Source organism: Cynara cardunculus, unplaced genomic scaffold, assembly GCF_001531365.2.
Source record: "Cynara cardunculus var. scolymus isolate 2C unplaced genomic scaffold, CcrdV1 Un_Scaffold_1338, whole genome shotgun sequence".
Taxonomy (NCBI): domain Eukaryota; kingdom Viridiplantae; phylum Streptophyta; class Magnoliopsida; order Asterales; family Asteraceae; genus Cynara; species Cynara cardunculus.
This window is the reverse complement of record NW_020200738.1, coordinates 16053-30879: the sequence shown is the minus strand read 5'-3', so window position 1 is coordinate 30879 and position 14827 is coordinate 16053. Positions and strand designations below refer to the sequence as shown.

The 14827-nt window shown below is 34.5% G+C and overlaps 1 protein-coding gene across 1 annotated transcript; it reads left to right on the top strand.

Moving 5' to 3' along the window:
- Positions 1-2140: 2140 nt before the first annotated feature.
- Positions 2141-6240, top strand: LOC112502402. The gene is made up of 4 exons (XM_025106290.1): positions 2141-2399; positions 4721-5300; positions 5393-5476; positions 5941-6240. Exons 2-4 carry the CDS (start codon positions 4748-4750, stop codon positions 6048-6050), a joined length of 747 nt encoding a protein of 248 aa, XP_024962058.1. The 5' UTR covers positions 2141-2399; positions 4721-4747; the 3' UTR covers positions 6051-6240.
- Positions 6241-14827: the final 8587 nt, after the last annotated feature.

The window sequence follows — 14827 nt, the reverse complement described above, 5'->3', positions numbered from 1 at the left end:
AGTGTTCGAGACTTTTGAAAAAGAGTTATTGGGAGAAAAAGTGAAGAGATACATACTTGGTTTTTATTTCTAAGATAGAGATAAAAACACACTACTTTGGGTTGCAAGAAACTAGCATTCAAAAAAGAGGTTGCTTGGTGTGGATCAACTTTAAAGGAAGACCCGTTTTTCTTCTGCACCCGACATCAATGTTCAAGCTTCAAAGCTTGTAGTTCTAAAACTCACTATGGTTGTGTTTTTCGTTTTTCTAAGTTCTTTAATGCATGAGATCCTTGTTGGGAGTTTTTGTGAAAATCGTTGTAGGTTTATTTTATGCTTCCGTTGCTATCTTTAATAATATTGTTTTAAAGTTTCCTACAAATCCCTTCATCTTATATATTTTTCGGATACAAGACATCAATTACAATCCTATAATTAAGTATTTGATCGAATGTTATAACATGTTATCATCAAATCCAAATAGTTGAGTCCAACACCTGCCAACCAAACACTTTGTGAAACTTAATAACATATCATTCAAATTTATTTTAGATTCCAATTCCTTTGACAAATTTCATTTCTTCAAAAACACATTATCTGAACCTACGCATTTTGCTCATGATGTCATACATAAGTTACTCTAAATGCCCGTTTCGTAACTTTGCTTTGCTGGATTAGGTAGAAGCTGGAATTGAATTTCTTTCAATCTTGTTACTAGTTTGAAGGGAAATTTAGATTTGAAATCCCACACTTCAAATGAATTCGCCTTACTAGCGGATTTAGAAATCCCTTGGGCCTGCTTGGATATTGTAGCATACAGATCGATTACATGGAGATAATAATAAGCACAAGGAAATATTATATTGTGAGTCAGTTACACGAAGATAAACGAAGAGATTCACATTAACTAAACTAAAGAATCAACAACGAGAAGGAAACATGATATAACTTCTATTAAATGAACTGACACCAAAATACCTAAGCCCTTCTTTCAAGACGAGAAATGATTGTTGTATAATAAATTGATATATGCATTAGGGTTTAGCTATGACAATTCTCGACTAACATTCCCACCTATTTTCATGTGAGAATACCTATCAAAATTCAGGTTCTCAAACTCAAGATTGAATTTTTGTTAAAATCATGAATAACGAGATAATTAATGTCAATCCGTGATCTAAAATTAAGCCCCAATTGATTCAACTTTTACTGGAAACCTATAAATATCAACATAAATAAACAAATCTATCCAAATATCCAGTTCCAAAGCTACAACAATTTCATATGAATAACGTTAATAAGATCATCTGATCACCAGAATATGTATTTATACCTGAGGTTAAATAAGTGGCGAAATCCCAAAGTCCTCCTCTTAAAAAACCCGTTTTCCTGACATTTCGGCCGTATAAGCGAGTTTGGCACGACAAAGAAACATGGTACATTCTTGAAAAACAAAACTTTTGGAACTAACGAGTGATCGGTTTCGTCGTAAACCTAATTGGACTATTTAGTAAACACATGTTGTCTCCTATCGAGTAACAATACACTTATTGTTTCTTATTGGGTAAGAGACACTTACCTTGTTAGAAATGATGACATTTACCAAAAATCTTATTATAATATTTTACTAATCGAGAACCATACCTCGTAAGTGAGGGTGACACTGACAACTTCTACCCGGTTAACGCTCAATGTATAATAGGCAATTAAATTATGCTACTTTGATAACCGGATATATTATCCGGCATAATAAGCCGGTAAGCATTTATCCAATTTGTTTTAGTAAGAGGGTGTTTGGGATTGCTTATTTGAAACAACTTATGTTTTTCTACAAAAACACTTATCAACTTATTATAAGTCAGAAATGTTTAACTTCTTCAAAAACTTTTTATTACCGATATAAGTTGTTTATCCAAACACTCAAAAGTGTTTATTATCAGTGTCACACCGAAATAAGTCAATAAGTTGTTTTTATAAACAAAAATAGAATAAGAAATGCAAATTAACCTTCAAAGAATTCAAATTTTGGTTAAATTTTATATATATTTGCTATCATTTGATTTGATAAATTGTTGGTGTTTGATTATTTATTTTTTTAAATTAATCAATAAAAAAAAATACATTTAATTTATTGGTACCAGACGACATTATTGATCGATTAAAGGGTTGAATGTAGCATCTGAGATGCATAAGCTACAACCTTCTAATGCCGTTCTTTTGGGAATGAGGTGACGGCATGCGCCCCCTCCAAAACTTCCACCGTCACTTCCCGCTTGAAATCCCTAGCTACAATTCACTCCCTCCAAGCACCCATCTCCATTTTTCTCTACAAACTTTGTTGCACAGTTCTTTCAGGGCTCTTCATCTGTTGACTATTTCAGTTTCCCCCAAATCCTACACCGTTGAATCTCTTCCTAAAGGTAAACAGTTTCATTTTTGATCGTTTTACAGTCTTGTATATGGTTTCTATGGTTAATTTTGTGTTCGTTCTTTGGAATTTGTTTTGTTAATTCTTGTCTGCTGTGCGGATTTGTTTGTGATTCTTGCGATATGGTTGGGTTTTTCGTGTTAACTTGCAATAGTTATGTTATACTTAACTGGAGTACCAAAGGAGTAAGTTTAATTCTGCAAGTCTTCAGCCTTTAAATTCAGGCAGGAAGTAATCAATTTTGTGAGAACCATGAGTGGCAATGCCTTGGTATAAAATAATTAGAAGGAAAATTATATAAATGCATAGTATTTTTTCGGTTACAAATTACAATCTTGAATGAAAATTCTGAGTATACTTTTACAATTTTGTTAATTACAGACAAAGGAATGAAAAAYTTGTAGGTGGGAACCTTATATGTTAGGTAATTTGATTAAAATTGAACGAAATTAAAAGTATTGATAGAGGTGTGAGAGTATCATTATGTGATCGATAATTTTGAGTATGTAATCGAACAAAATGTAAATGATATGGTGCCATTTTTATCATTGGGCTTAGGAAAAACATTTTTCAGCCGATAAGGGAACTTCGGGGAGACAAGGGAAGGATACTGACTTTTCAAAATAACTTACATCTATAAGGGTCTTAGAGTTGTGGTTCTTGTTTTCAAAAATTTTGATCCTTTTTTTCCTGAAACAATGAAGAAGTCTTATCAAGATTTACTCAGTTGGTCAAGTAGAAACGGTCCACAAGTCGGGGAGAACACAAAATAATGAAGCATGAAGACCATCAATATGAGTAAGAACAATGGCTAATGAACAAACTATGGTTTGTGAATACCTTTCCATAACAAAGATATGGGAAGTTTGACCGTAAACAGATCTCAAGTTGTTTTGTTCTAGCCAATTTTAGAAACACCGTTGCATGATCAAATTAATGCAAATCTTGTGGACCATAGTGCATCAGAACTACCACTATAATGATTACATCGGGGACAATTGGTAATTATGCTTGATCCCCCCCCCCCCCCCCAAAAAAAAATGTGTGGCTGTAACTCATAGTTACTTTCTTGTGACTATTTTAATTGGTTCGAGTAATGGAAACAACCTCTTCGACTAGTTAGGCTTGGTTGAATTAGGAAGAGGACCAATCATACGATCTGTTTCTTCTATGCTTAAAAGTGATATAAGTAAGTGCCTGAACATGCACACTAGTATTATACTAATATCAAGCTGACCTGTCATTTTGATAATGTCAATTTTCTTTTCCCCAGATCATAGAAAATGGTTAATTTCTTTTGTTAATGAGTTTTGATCACAACATGAGTTTTTAATACTTATTGGTTGATCTAAGTTTTTGTTGTTAGATGTGGCAATTCAAAGGTTCTTTCACATGGCCCATAACCATGGTTAAGTGTATTTTGCAAAGTACGGAACATTCCACCATTTTGCTTAATGGGAATTGTTTTAAATTCATATAAATTGCAGCCTGATATCTAGATTGAAATAGATTTTTAGAGTCAGCTCGTATTTTGGGATTCTGGTGGTTTATGATAAGTTACAACCTATAGTTTCATTACTTGGGAATGTTTTTCCCCTAACTAAGTTATAAGGAAAAGGGTCAATTTTCTATTTATAGGAATTAACAAACCAGCCGGATTATGCAAGTAATTTCTTGAGAATATTGTCTTAGTGGGTTTAGGGAGAAACAGCCTAACTTTCAAGTGTAGGCCAACTGTTCCATTTTGTTTTATGTTCAATTAGTTCGATAATGGTGTTGGGTTCTATCACCTTGCTGCTTATAGATTTTGCAATCATACTAGCAGTTGTGTTTAAAAGATTGAATGACAGAAGCAGCCAAGTTTATGCTCATGCTAATGGCAAGAAGTGAATAATAATAATACAGCTTGTTTCTTTACCACATGGGATCGGTTTTGTTACATAATCATAGGCGACTGAACCTACATTATATTCGCCAAATTTTTTGATTTTTGATCTTCTGATAGCTAAAATCCAATAGTTCACCATATGATTTGCAATTATTACATTGATTGTAGCATTCAAACTCTCAGAAGTGACTTAGTATTGCGCTTTTTTCCAACTAAAACTGAAACAATGTTACAACTTGTTTATGTGCCGCAGCTTTGTTTCGTTACATAAGGACATGTTTGTGGTTATTGAGAGAAAATGACTCTCAATTAACTACATTATTTGCAAAAATGTTGAAAAAGTTTCTAAAGATTGATGTGACTCTTATTTGTGGGAATACTATACTGGGTTTGTTTTTATGTAACATCTGTGGATACTTGTGCAGGTAATCGCTATAACCAAGGCATTTACGATGGTTGAACAAATGGTTAGCTCTAATCTCAGCAAGTATGGGCTGGGAAATTGTGCAACCATCATGACCAGCTCTGACAGTCAACCAGTACCAACAATGAGAGATGTGCAAAATGACAACAAAAACGGACCCTTTGACAACTCTGCATTGCAAAAAGACGAGGCTGTTACTCAACCGTTTCAAGCCAAGAGTCCTCCGGGAAGCACTAGTAATAATAATAATGTCAATCGTAATCTTGTTTATGCCCGTAGAAAATCTGATGCAGAGTTGAGTAACTCACGCACCTCAGACAAGAATCGGATATCCAGCTATCAACAACTAGGTGATCAAAACCACATTCCTCATACGGAAGCAAAGATTAAGGCTAATGATAGCGTGCCATCTTTTTCACGTACTCCAGCTAACTCTGCAGCTGCTAGAATTAGAAATTGTGAAAATGAGCAATCTGTTATACTTAATTCTCCTGCAATGGATAATTGGAATGCAAGATTTGTTCAGTTACAGAAATACTTGAAACAATGTGATAGCTCAAATCCAGAGGTTTATCTTCAGAGTGAGTTTTGTACTTGTGATTACTCTTGAGTTAATTGCGATTTATATGTGTTCTGTACGCTAATCTGTTTCATTTCTATCCTATCGTACTAGAGGTCCGATCGTTTTCAACTGATGAGTGTAGCAGACGTGCGGTTGAACTGGAGAGACGAGCCATCCAACTAATGCTGGAAGAAGGTAAAAAGCATCATAGATTTTGTTAGAACTTGAAATCCATGGAGAAATTAAAAAGAAAGATATATGACTTGTTTGATTGGGACTATTAGAGTCCCACATCGCTTTTTGGACCTTTCTACTTCAATATATGTTGGACCCTTCCTTCTCACTTCAACGGGTTATTTATTTTTACAACTCAACAAATAATATTCGTGGAGTGGGCCCTACGTGTTTGTTGATTGTGTCGCAGGTCCGAACAAAAATCTACTGATCCAAATTCTCCGTCTCCTACCAATTACTTGGAGACACGTCATTATTTAATATAATTAATGTTTTAATTCACTTTTCTTAGTAAATGGATGATGTGGCTTCATGTGATTGGTTGACAAGGAATCTGGGGTCATCAAACTTTTATTATTTGCCAAATCGATGAATAGTTTTTGTGGAGTGGGCCCTACATACATGTGTTGTTGATTGTGTTGCAGGGAGAGAGATACAAAGGGTGAAGGATTTGAATGTATTGGGTAAATCTGCTGCAAACCATCCGCTTCTTCGACCAATGGCTGCTGTATTCAAGTCGGAGAAGCTGGTCTAAACTAGATTCTTCCGTTCAAAAGACTGCTCGTGTGATTAGAGGTTTGCTGCTTCGTATATGGCCTTCATTGTGTAGTTTGGGACATGTTTAACGGTTTGTTCAGTTATCTGATTTATGTTTTGGCATAGAAATACAATGTTAATTGATTGTCCAATATCTAATGCCTTCTTAAGATAGTTATATTATGCTATTTCATTCCATGGATGATATTACATATATATATATATATATATATATGTATATATATATAGTCACATTTGATTTCATTAAATGGTCTATGACATCCAAGATTTTTCCCAAAATTTGTCACGGCCATGTGAAAGTCGGGAATCAAAGCGGGTCATGGCTTTTAAGGAAAAAAGGCTTACAAAGATCCTTATTTTGTTGAAAGAAGTTTAACAATCTTTGATTATGTTGTTTTCCTTTTAGATTTCTTTGTGGCAACAAGCATTTTCCCACAATTTGGGCAAAATGTTGATTACCGTCAATCCCAACTGCTCCCATATGAAACTTGCCTCCAAGGACATTAATGTGAGGGGAGATTAGCAACGGCTGACATCAAAAAAGATTAGCGTCTTCCCATGCCCCTTCCATCGGTATCAATTGCTTAACATTAGGTAGCTCAGGTTATGACGGTAGATGCAATAAATCAACTTAAAAAACGAAACAATTACCAATATACCATAAGAACAGAACAAATCAAGATAAACTGGTACTTGTTTATGTGAGAATACGTGGAACCCCCATATCATTCTCCAAAAGAGCCCTTGAGAAGGAAGAGAAAGTTCCGAAATGGTCCAAGTTTAGCCTTTGAGGGACTCCACCACGCCCCCTCCAACTGAGGCTAATGGACACAGAATGTCCTAAAGTGTCGAGAGGGGGATGTCGAGTCCCTAGAGTGGCAGACCTTGACTCTGATACCATGTGAGAATATGTGAAACTTTTAGAAAGTGATGGGGTTTTTTCACAATTTCAATGTTTGAGCTTGATTTATTGCATCTACTGACAACACTTGAGCTACCTAAAGTTAAGGAATTGATATTGATGGAAGGAGCAATGGAAGACACTAATCTTCTGGAGTTCGCTTGGTTGGTAAGAGCATGCCCAAATTTGTAGAGATTTGTGATTCAGGTTTTAGATGTATATTTAAGTTACTAGTTTGAATAATAATTTTTTGTTACTAAACATAATAGAGACGCTCTCCATCCCTTTATGTGACGAGTACTCCCAAGACTAGTCCAACACTTGCATTAGGTATATAACAATATATGAATATAAGTGTAATATACATACAAACATTGGCTAAGACGTGAGTTGGAAACGTTGTGGAACTGACTGTCATATCGGTGTATTATATAACATATATGTTGATCAATGGTTGTGAACTTAAGGCATTTGTTGCTCAAGCTGCTCCAAGGGTTCTCAACAACGGAGAAGCTAACAAACTATACAGGTGACACCTCAAAAAAAGGTAAATAAATAAATATGAAAAGAAGGGGGAAAGAATTAAATAAAATTGGTTTTTATTTTATGGGACAAAAATATGAAGAAAAGTGTGAAAGGAGCCAATTATGCCATTTAATGAAAGTGAGAATTGAATAAAGGAGTGTGTATATATATATATATATATATATATATATATATATATATATATATATATATATATATATATATATATTCAGTCGGACCGAAAATGTGAAAAATGTAGTATTCACCAAAGTACTAAAGTTTGGGAGTCAAATATCATTATCTGATAGCTTAGAGGAGTGCCAAATGCAAAGTTCGTCATAGTCGAGGGACCTTTTTTAGCCAAAAGTATAGATCTGATTGAGTTTCACATCTTGAAGGCGATACTCGATTTTCTTCCTTCCTATTGGCTTGTTTAGCCAGCCAAAAATTTACAGATTTAAGTAGCTAATACTTTTATCTACATTTTCTATTCAAGAAAATCGAGATTTGGTCGAGTTTTGATAGATAAATCGGAGGTTGAAGTTCGAAGTCCAAAATCTCGGTTTATCAATGATTGGGGGGTTAAATACTCAACCAAACTTTGAGTGATTAGCTTTGTTTTAAAATTCCTCTATTGAACCTCGACAGTCTTATTTCTCATATTTTTGTTTAAAAGGTTCGGTTTTGAGTTTTTTCTTTAGATTTTTGAATGGTTAAAAACCGAAATTTTAAATGAGAAAATGAGATTCAATACTTAATTGATTATTATTCTCATGGTTGAGGAAAATCATTTTCTAGAGTTTCAGAAAAAAAAGTTGTCGGAAACGACGAAGAGACAAGCTCAAACCTGTGTCCGTGCAAGTGGATGCTCTAGGCATGGGGTTTGGAGTCGGATGAGATAGCTGACGGGGCAGATCCACATGTCTTGGGGTTGGGCTATGTCTAGTTATTAGGCTTAACATTTGAGTCGATTTAGATTTTAACTTTTTGGGCTTCATCTCATTAACCGGACCAAATACAATTTAACCTATTTTAGGTTTAAGTTGATTGAGGTTTAATTATTTAAATTAAATAATTTAGTTTCTAAAATTAATTAATATGTTATTTAATTAATATATTTTAGAATATTAATTAATTATTATTTCCTAAACAGGTGTTTATAAGATTATTTTAATTAAATTTGAATGAACACGCCTTACACAACAATCCCATGAAGGAAGCGTCAAGAAAGGGGGACAACGGGTAGGAGAAATGGAGGTTTGGATTTACAGCGTCATATTTGGTTAAATATTATTAAAAATATAAACCAACGTTAAGATTCGTTATCTTACGTAACACGACTGCTTTTAATACATGGGACAAGACATGATAAGACAAAACTCACTGTCCCACGTTTTGGTACGAGATGGGACAAGGACAAGAACTGTGACAAGTGGGACAACGTGGGATAAAAAAGAGTTTTTCGAGTTCCACCAGGATAGGTGGAACAAGATGAGACAAGAATGAGACAAACTAAAATATTATAACCAACCCTCGTTTGATATAAAACCTTAATATGATATTTATTTTAGTGGTCATCCCTGCTAGTTGCGGCCGCCACCACCACCGGTAGCCACCGTCGGCGACCTCCCCCTCCTCCACAACTACCATCCACTACCATCGTCTATCACCACCTCCACAACCACCATTGTCCATCGCTATTACCACCGTTGGCTACCTCCATCTTCTCTTCTACTACAACAACCTCCTCCACTACCTCCATAACCATCGTCGTCCACTGACCACCACCGTCCATTGCCACCACCACTACCACCGTTGGCCACCTCCACCTTCTCTTCTACTATAACCTCCTCCACCACCTCCACAACCATCGTCGGCCACCGACCAACACCATTTATCGCCACCACCATGGGCCACCTCACCTCCACCATCCACCACTACCACTGCCCACCACTACCACCGTCGGCCACCACTATCAGCTACCACTACCACTAGGCACTATCTACCATATTCATGTCCTCCACAACCACAACTGTCCATATCCACCACCACTAGTATCGTCGACCACCACCACTGCCACCATCACACCTACCTCCACCACATAAGCCACAACTACCTCCTCCACCACTGTCAACCGCCACCACCACCACTATCCACCATTTTCACGTCTTCCACAACCACTATCGTCCACCGATTACCAATGTTTCTATCTCCACAACCTTTGTTGTTGCAACAATCTTTACCGTGCCTTCACCAGTTGATAAGAATCTTCCAAACCAAATAAAACATAATTTCTCATTTGTATGAATCGATTTTTATTAAAAATACCATCAACTATATAAAAAGTTTCATTCGAATTTGGTACTATTTTATATTTATGTATATGAAAAATGTGTGAAAATGTTTATAAATTAAATTATTTACTTTATTTGTATTAATTATGACTATTATATGATATATAAAATCATAAAATAAATTTTGGGACAATTTATCTAGTTCTGTCCTATCTACTTCTAGTTGTACCAAACACCAAACAAACATTTATTCTGTCTAATCCTGTCGTGTCCAGTCCTACCCTCTTGTCCTGTCGAGTCTTGTCCAATTTAATCTAGTCCTGTCATTCCAATCATGTCTGCGTACCAAACCCTACCTTAGAGGTTTATTAAATTATTTTGATGATTTAATAACGAGATTAAAGCGTCGTAATTGAAGCTAAATAAGTATTGAGACATTTTAATTTGGAGAGATGAATTTATAAATTCATGAAATGATTAATTTGACGTTTTGAGGCGTTATCGAGTTTTAGACTTGAGATTTGACTAAATTTGGTCGAGCTTGACCTGGGGTTGACTTTTACCTCGTTTGACCCACAAAGATTTTCATGAAGAGATGAAATGGAGATATTTAAGACATTAAGAGAGTCGATTTTTAGAGTTCTCTTTAGGTTGGGTCGAGTTTGACCATAGTTGAATTTTGAAGAAATTAAATCATTAATTGTATATTATGAGGGCCGATCCTATGATTTTGGATGTCCTAAGTAGAAGGTAAAAAATGCCCTTAATTCAAAAAACGAAGAGACATAAAGTTTTAAGGGATTTGGAAGCTAGTCAAGTTTCAAAGTTTATCCCCATGCCAATTTTTATCAAAAAAAGTTACAAAGGATAACAAAAACCAAAGCCTCAAACAACAAAACAAAGATAAAATCACTTAAATGAGCAAAATAAACACTCAAATCATCAAGAAATCACTTAAATCTAACATACGAAATTACTCATATCTACGAGACAACAAATAAACATAAACTCGTCAAGATTCAAGCATTCAAGAAAATAAGTAAATAAGAAAAAATTAAGAACACCTGGGTATCAAGCCTTAAGGAAGTTAAGAGGCTGTTTGGTTGGACATTTCATCAAACATCTTATGTGCATTGACAACATATTACTACCAACTAAACAGACAACAAAAAGAAGTTAGACAACATAACTCAAAAATAACATAACCAAAACCATAAGAACATATATATGAATTTCTGAACAATCAACATTAACTATTCAACTTGATTTCTTGTATATTCATTCTAACAACTCAACCTAAAAAACCTTACAGGATTTTTTTTGACATGAACATCACGATCGATTCCATATCCAATGTCTAACCTCAAGTTTAAAAAAGGGGTAATAATGATAAATAAATGCCAACGATAAAGTATAAACTTTGAGCAATAAAACTTCAAGAAGAAATCAGAAGTGAAACCCATAATCTTCTTCCTTGCTCTTCCACTTTCAACCCCATCTCCAAACAATTTTCATTTTCTTCACTTCACCTCTTCGATTACCAACAAACCCTTCACTTCCATCTTCTTCCCCGCTTTTCAACCCGATCTCCCAAACAATTTCCTATTTCTTTACTTTATCTCTTCACATATGCAAGACCCTTATCAAACCTACAACAACCAAGAAACCCACCACCACCACCACCAAAAAGTCGGAGTGACGGTGGTCGATGACAGTAGAAGATTGTAAGGCACATAACCACATAAGAATGTACCGTGTTTGGTATTGGGCTGAAGCGTGAGGGCAAGGACGTGAGGCGGTGAGGACAGAAGCCGAGAAGTGGGACCTTTTTTTCGAAAAGAAATAAAAAACTAAGCCTACTGAATAACTGAAACGTATAAAAGTGTTGGGGGTGTGATACCTTTTAGCCCTCTTTGGCTAGTACTAGACTGGACTTGTATATTATGGTAGGAAATGTAGACTGGACTTGTATATTATGGTAGGAAATGTGTAGATCTTCTGTCAAGAGCTATCAATAGCAATATACATACAATCAGGTGAGACTTACAATGGGATACATACCTACGTACAACTTTATCTTTAGCATGATATGATTTGTATGGTGATATGTACGTATGCATGATGTTTCATTTTACACACATGAGAAGAAATTTTGAACAAAAGGGTCGAACTCGCCGAATAATCAAAACAACCAATTGATGTCGTTGTAGAAGAATTTCCAAATAAATAACCTCTATCGTCTGGTTGAGTCAGCTTTGCCCCTTTATTTGTACATCTTTTTCTCGAATGGGATTATAATAGTGAGCACAGGCACCACTAAATTGCTTGGGACAACATTTGTAAATCCATGAAGGAGGGTGAGTTGGTAAATTTCTTTATTCGTGGGAGGTTTATGGAAAAGGATCAACAAGATAAGGAAGCGTAATAGCTCACTAGTTTAGCTCTATGGCACCAAAAATGTATCAGGGTTCAAGTGATTCACCGAAGCCCAACCAAGCACCCTAGCATAGCCTCTCCCGTAGGGATATCCACCCCACGGGAGCCGAAAGAAGTAAGCTTAGGTTGCACATCTTAGATCCGATTCCAATTACATGTATCTTATTTATGATCAGTTGCATGTTATGTGTTTGTTTTGTTTTCAAATAACACTAGCATTCTATTTTATATGAAAATTTGATGATCAGTTTTAATAAATGGACATTTAACCAATAAGTCACATGATAAGTGGCATGACCCTGTAATAGGTGCCCGGATGTAGGTCAGACAACCTAGTTAATGCTAGTGACAAAATAACCCATACCTAACTAGACAGTTTATGAGATCTCTTTTCTTTTAGAATTGCATGTTTTTAGAAAGTACATACTATTGGATACAGAGTTTACAAGCTGATATATATGATGTGAAATAATTTTATTCACACAAAAAAATAAACTCACTGAGATTTATAAGCTGACTATAGTATGCATCTTACAGACAAAAGGTTCCAGGTTGTACAAAGCAAAAATGGTACACATAGAGACTTATCATGTCCATTTAAAGTTCAATACTTATGTTGAGGCGACATCTATGATGAATAAATTTTGTAACACATCCCGGTATGGGATGGGTTAGTATTTAAATTACACATTTATCGTTTTTTAAACTTCTGCTGTGAATGATTTTAATTTAGCCGTTATTTTGGAGCATTTATGCTGATATCGTTTCAAATGACCTGATATTTCTCATTGTAAAATGAGGTTGTCACAATACACATTGGTAATAATCGATCTAGATGTTCCAAACCTCAATGAACCATGGTTGCAATAACAGAACTCGTGGTTTCATTAACAACTGCTACACGATAACATGGAAGAAACACTTGGTGCACGAGAAATCATGAAATGAAATACAACCAATTAACCATGCTCTGTCTTCCTTTTATTAGTTTGTATTTGAATGTTAAAGCAAGTGGCCTCAATCGGCTTCCGAACTCCCAAGGTTGTACTTGCTAGCTTGCAAAACCTTGAATCTTGAAGCAAACCCGAGATGGAAGTGCATCGATATCATCAAGCTATGATCGTTCCTTATAATATGTATAGTTGTTAGCTTCTCTATAATGAGAACCCTTAGAGTAAATTGAACAACATATGCATTCAGTTCACAACCATGAATCAACTTTTAAGTTCCATAGTACACCAACATAACAACCGCAAGTATATCTGTTCCACGAAATATCTGACTGACCTTACTAACTTCACAATGTGCATTTAAACTCTTGTTAGCCTATGTTTCTATATATATATTACGCTTAATTTAAGTCTCGTTATATAGAGGATGCAAGTGTTGTGAGTGTGATGAGTCTTGTGAGTACTTGTCTCATGAATATAAACATTTAAGTCATGCATTGTAAATCGTTTAAAAGCAAGTTATAGTGCTTTTCTTTCAAGTCACACATTGTAAATCGTACAAAATCAAGTTTAATGCATTAAGAAAATCATGAACTATATAACGAGAGATAACCCTCTGTAGGAAAAGGTTGACCCCTTAAAGAGCTCAATCCCGTTATGTTACATCTACACTCCCTTGATTTTCAACCTTGAGACAAGGTTATGAGGAATTCAGAGCAGAGCCACACTTTAGTAAAGGAGGAGCACCGAGATTAAATAAATAAAATGAAAGGTTAGTGCATGAAATAACAACTTACTTTTATAAATTTTCTTATTATAGTATTGTACTTTTATTTTTTCTTATTACATCAATGTACACTCAAATTATTTTTGATGAGGGCACTATACTGTAATTTAAAAAATCTACCTATTATAGCAATGATAGCATGTTACTTTTTTTTTTGGAAAGGTTCATCTAGACAATTTCCTAAACTACATTCTGGCAAAACTGTCTGAGAGTACCGCTTAATCTTATTGCTTATATAGTTCAGATAATGTGATGTGAATGATACGTTTTTCTGCTTACATGGCATAAATCAGAATTCCTCTTTCAAAAAAAAAATTAACGGTTTCCTCATTTTCACTTATGATTTCTCATACCCCAACCACAATATGTTTTTCATCACTCTCTTCGAAAATAAAAATAAAATCTTTCAAAATATTTTCGTTGTAATTAAATTGTATGCAAATTAAAAATTATAGACTAACACATTTAAACGAATATGATATATTATTTTCAACATAAATATCATAAAAACGTAATAATTCTTATTTTTCTTGTGCAAAAGATAAATATTCTTTTAACAAATTTTTTTTAAAACGTTAGCTAGATAGATCATGTTTTACAAGTTTTCTTAATATTGTTATATTAATGAATAATTCATAAATTCTCTAATTAATTAATATATTTATTAAATAATATGTCAAATCATTTTTTTAACAAATATAATATATTTTTTTAAGATAAATGTTTTGTTTGTAAAAAAAAAACACAACACTTCTTATTTTCCTTGTTGAAAAATACATATTTTTGATTTTTTTTTGAAATGTTAGCGAGATAGATTGGAATCTAAAAGTCTCATATATTAATATTGTTATATCTATACTA

What these genes read in the sequence shown, in the direction of transcription:
- LOC112502402 (XM_025106290.1), top strand. Translation starts at nt 4,748, where the DNA reads ATGGTTGAACAAATGGTTAGCTCTAATCTCAGCAAGTATGGGCTGGGA. An exon ending in TCCAGAGGTTTATCTTCAGA is followed by an intron (nt 5,301 to 5,392) that starts GTGAGTTTTGTA and finishes CTATCGTACTAG; the next exon opens with AGGTCCGATCGTTTTCAACT. An exon ending in CCAACTAATGCTGGAAGAAG is followed by an intron (nt 5,477 to 5,940) that starts GTAAAAAGCATC and finishes ATTGTGTTGCAG; the next exon opens with GGAGAGAGATACAAAGGGTG.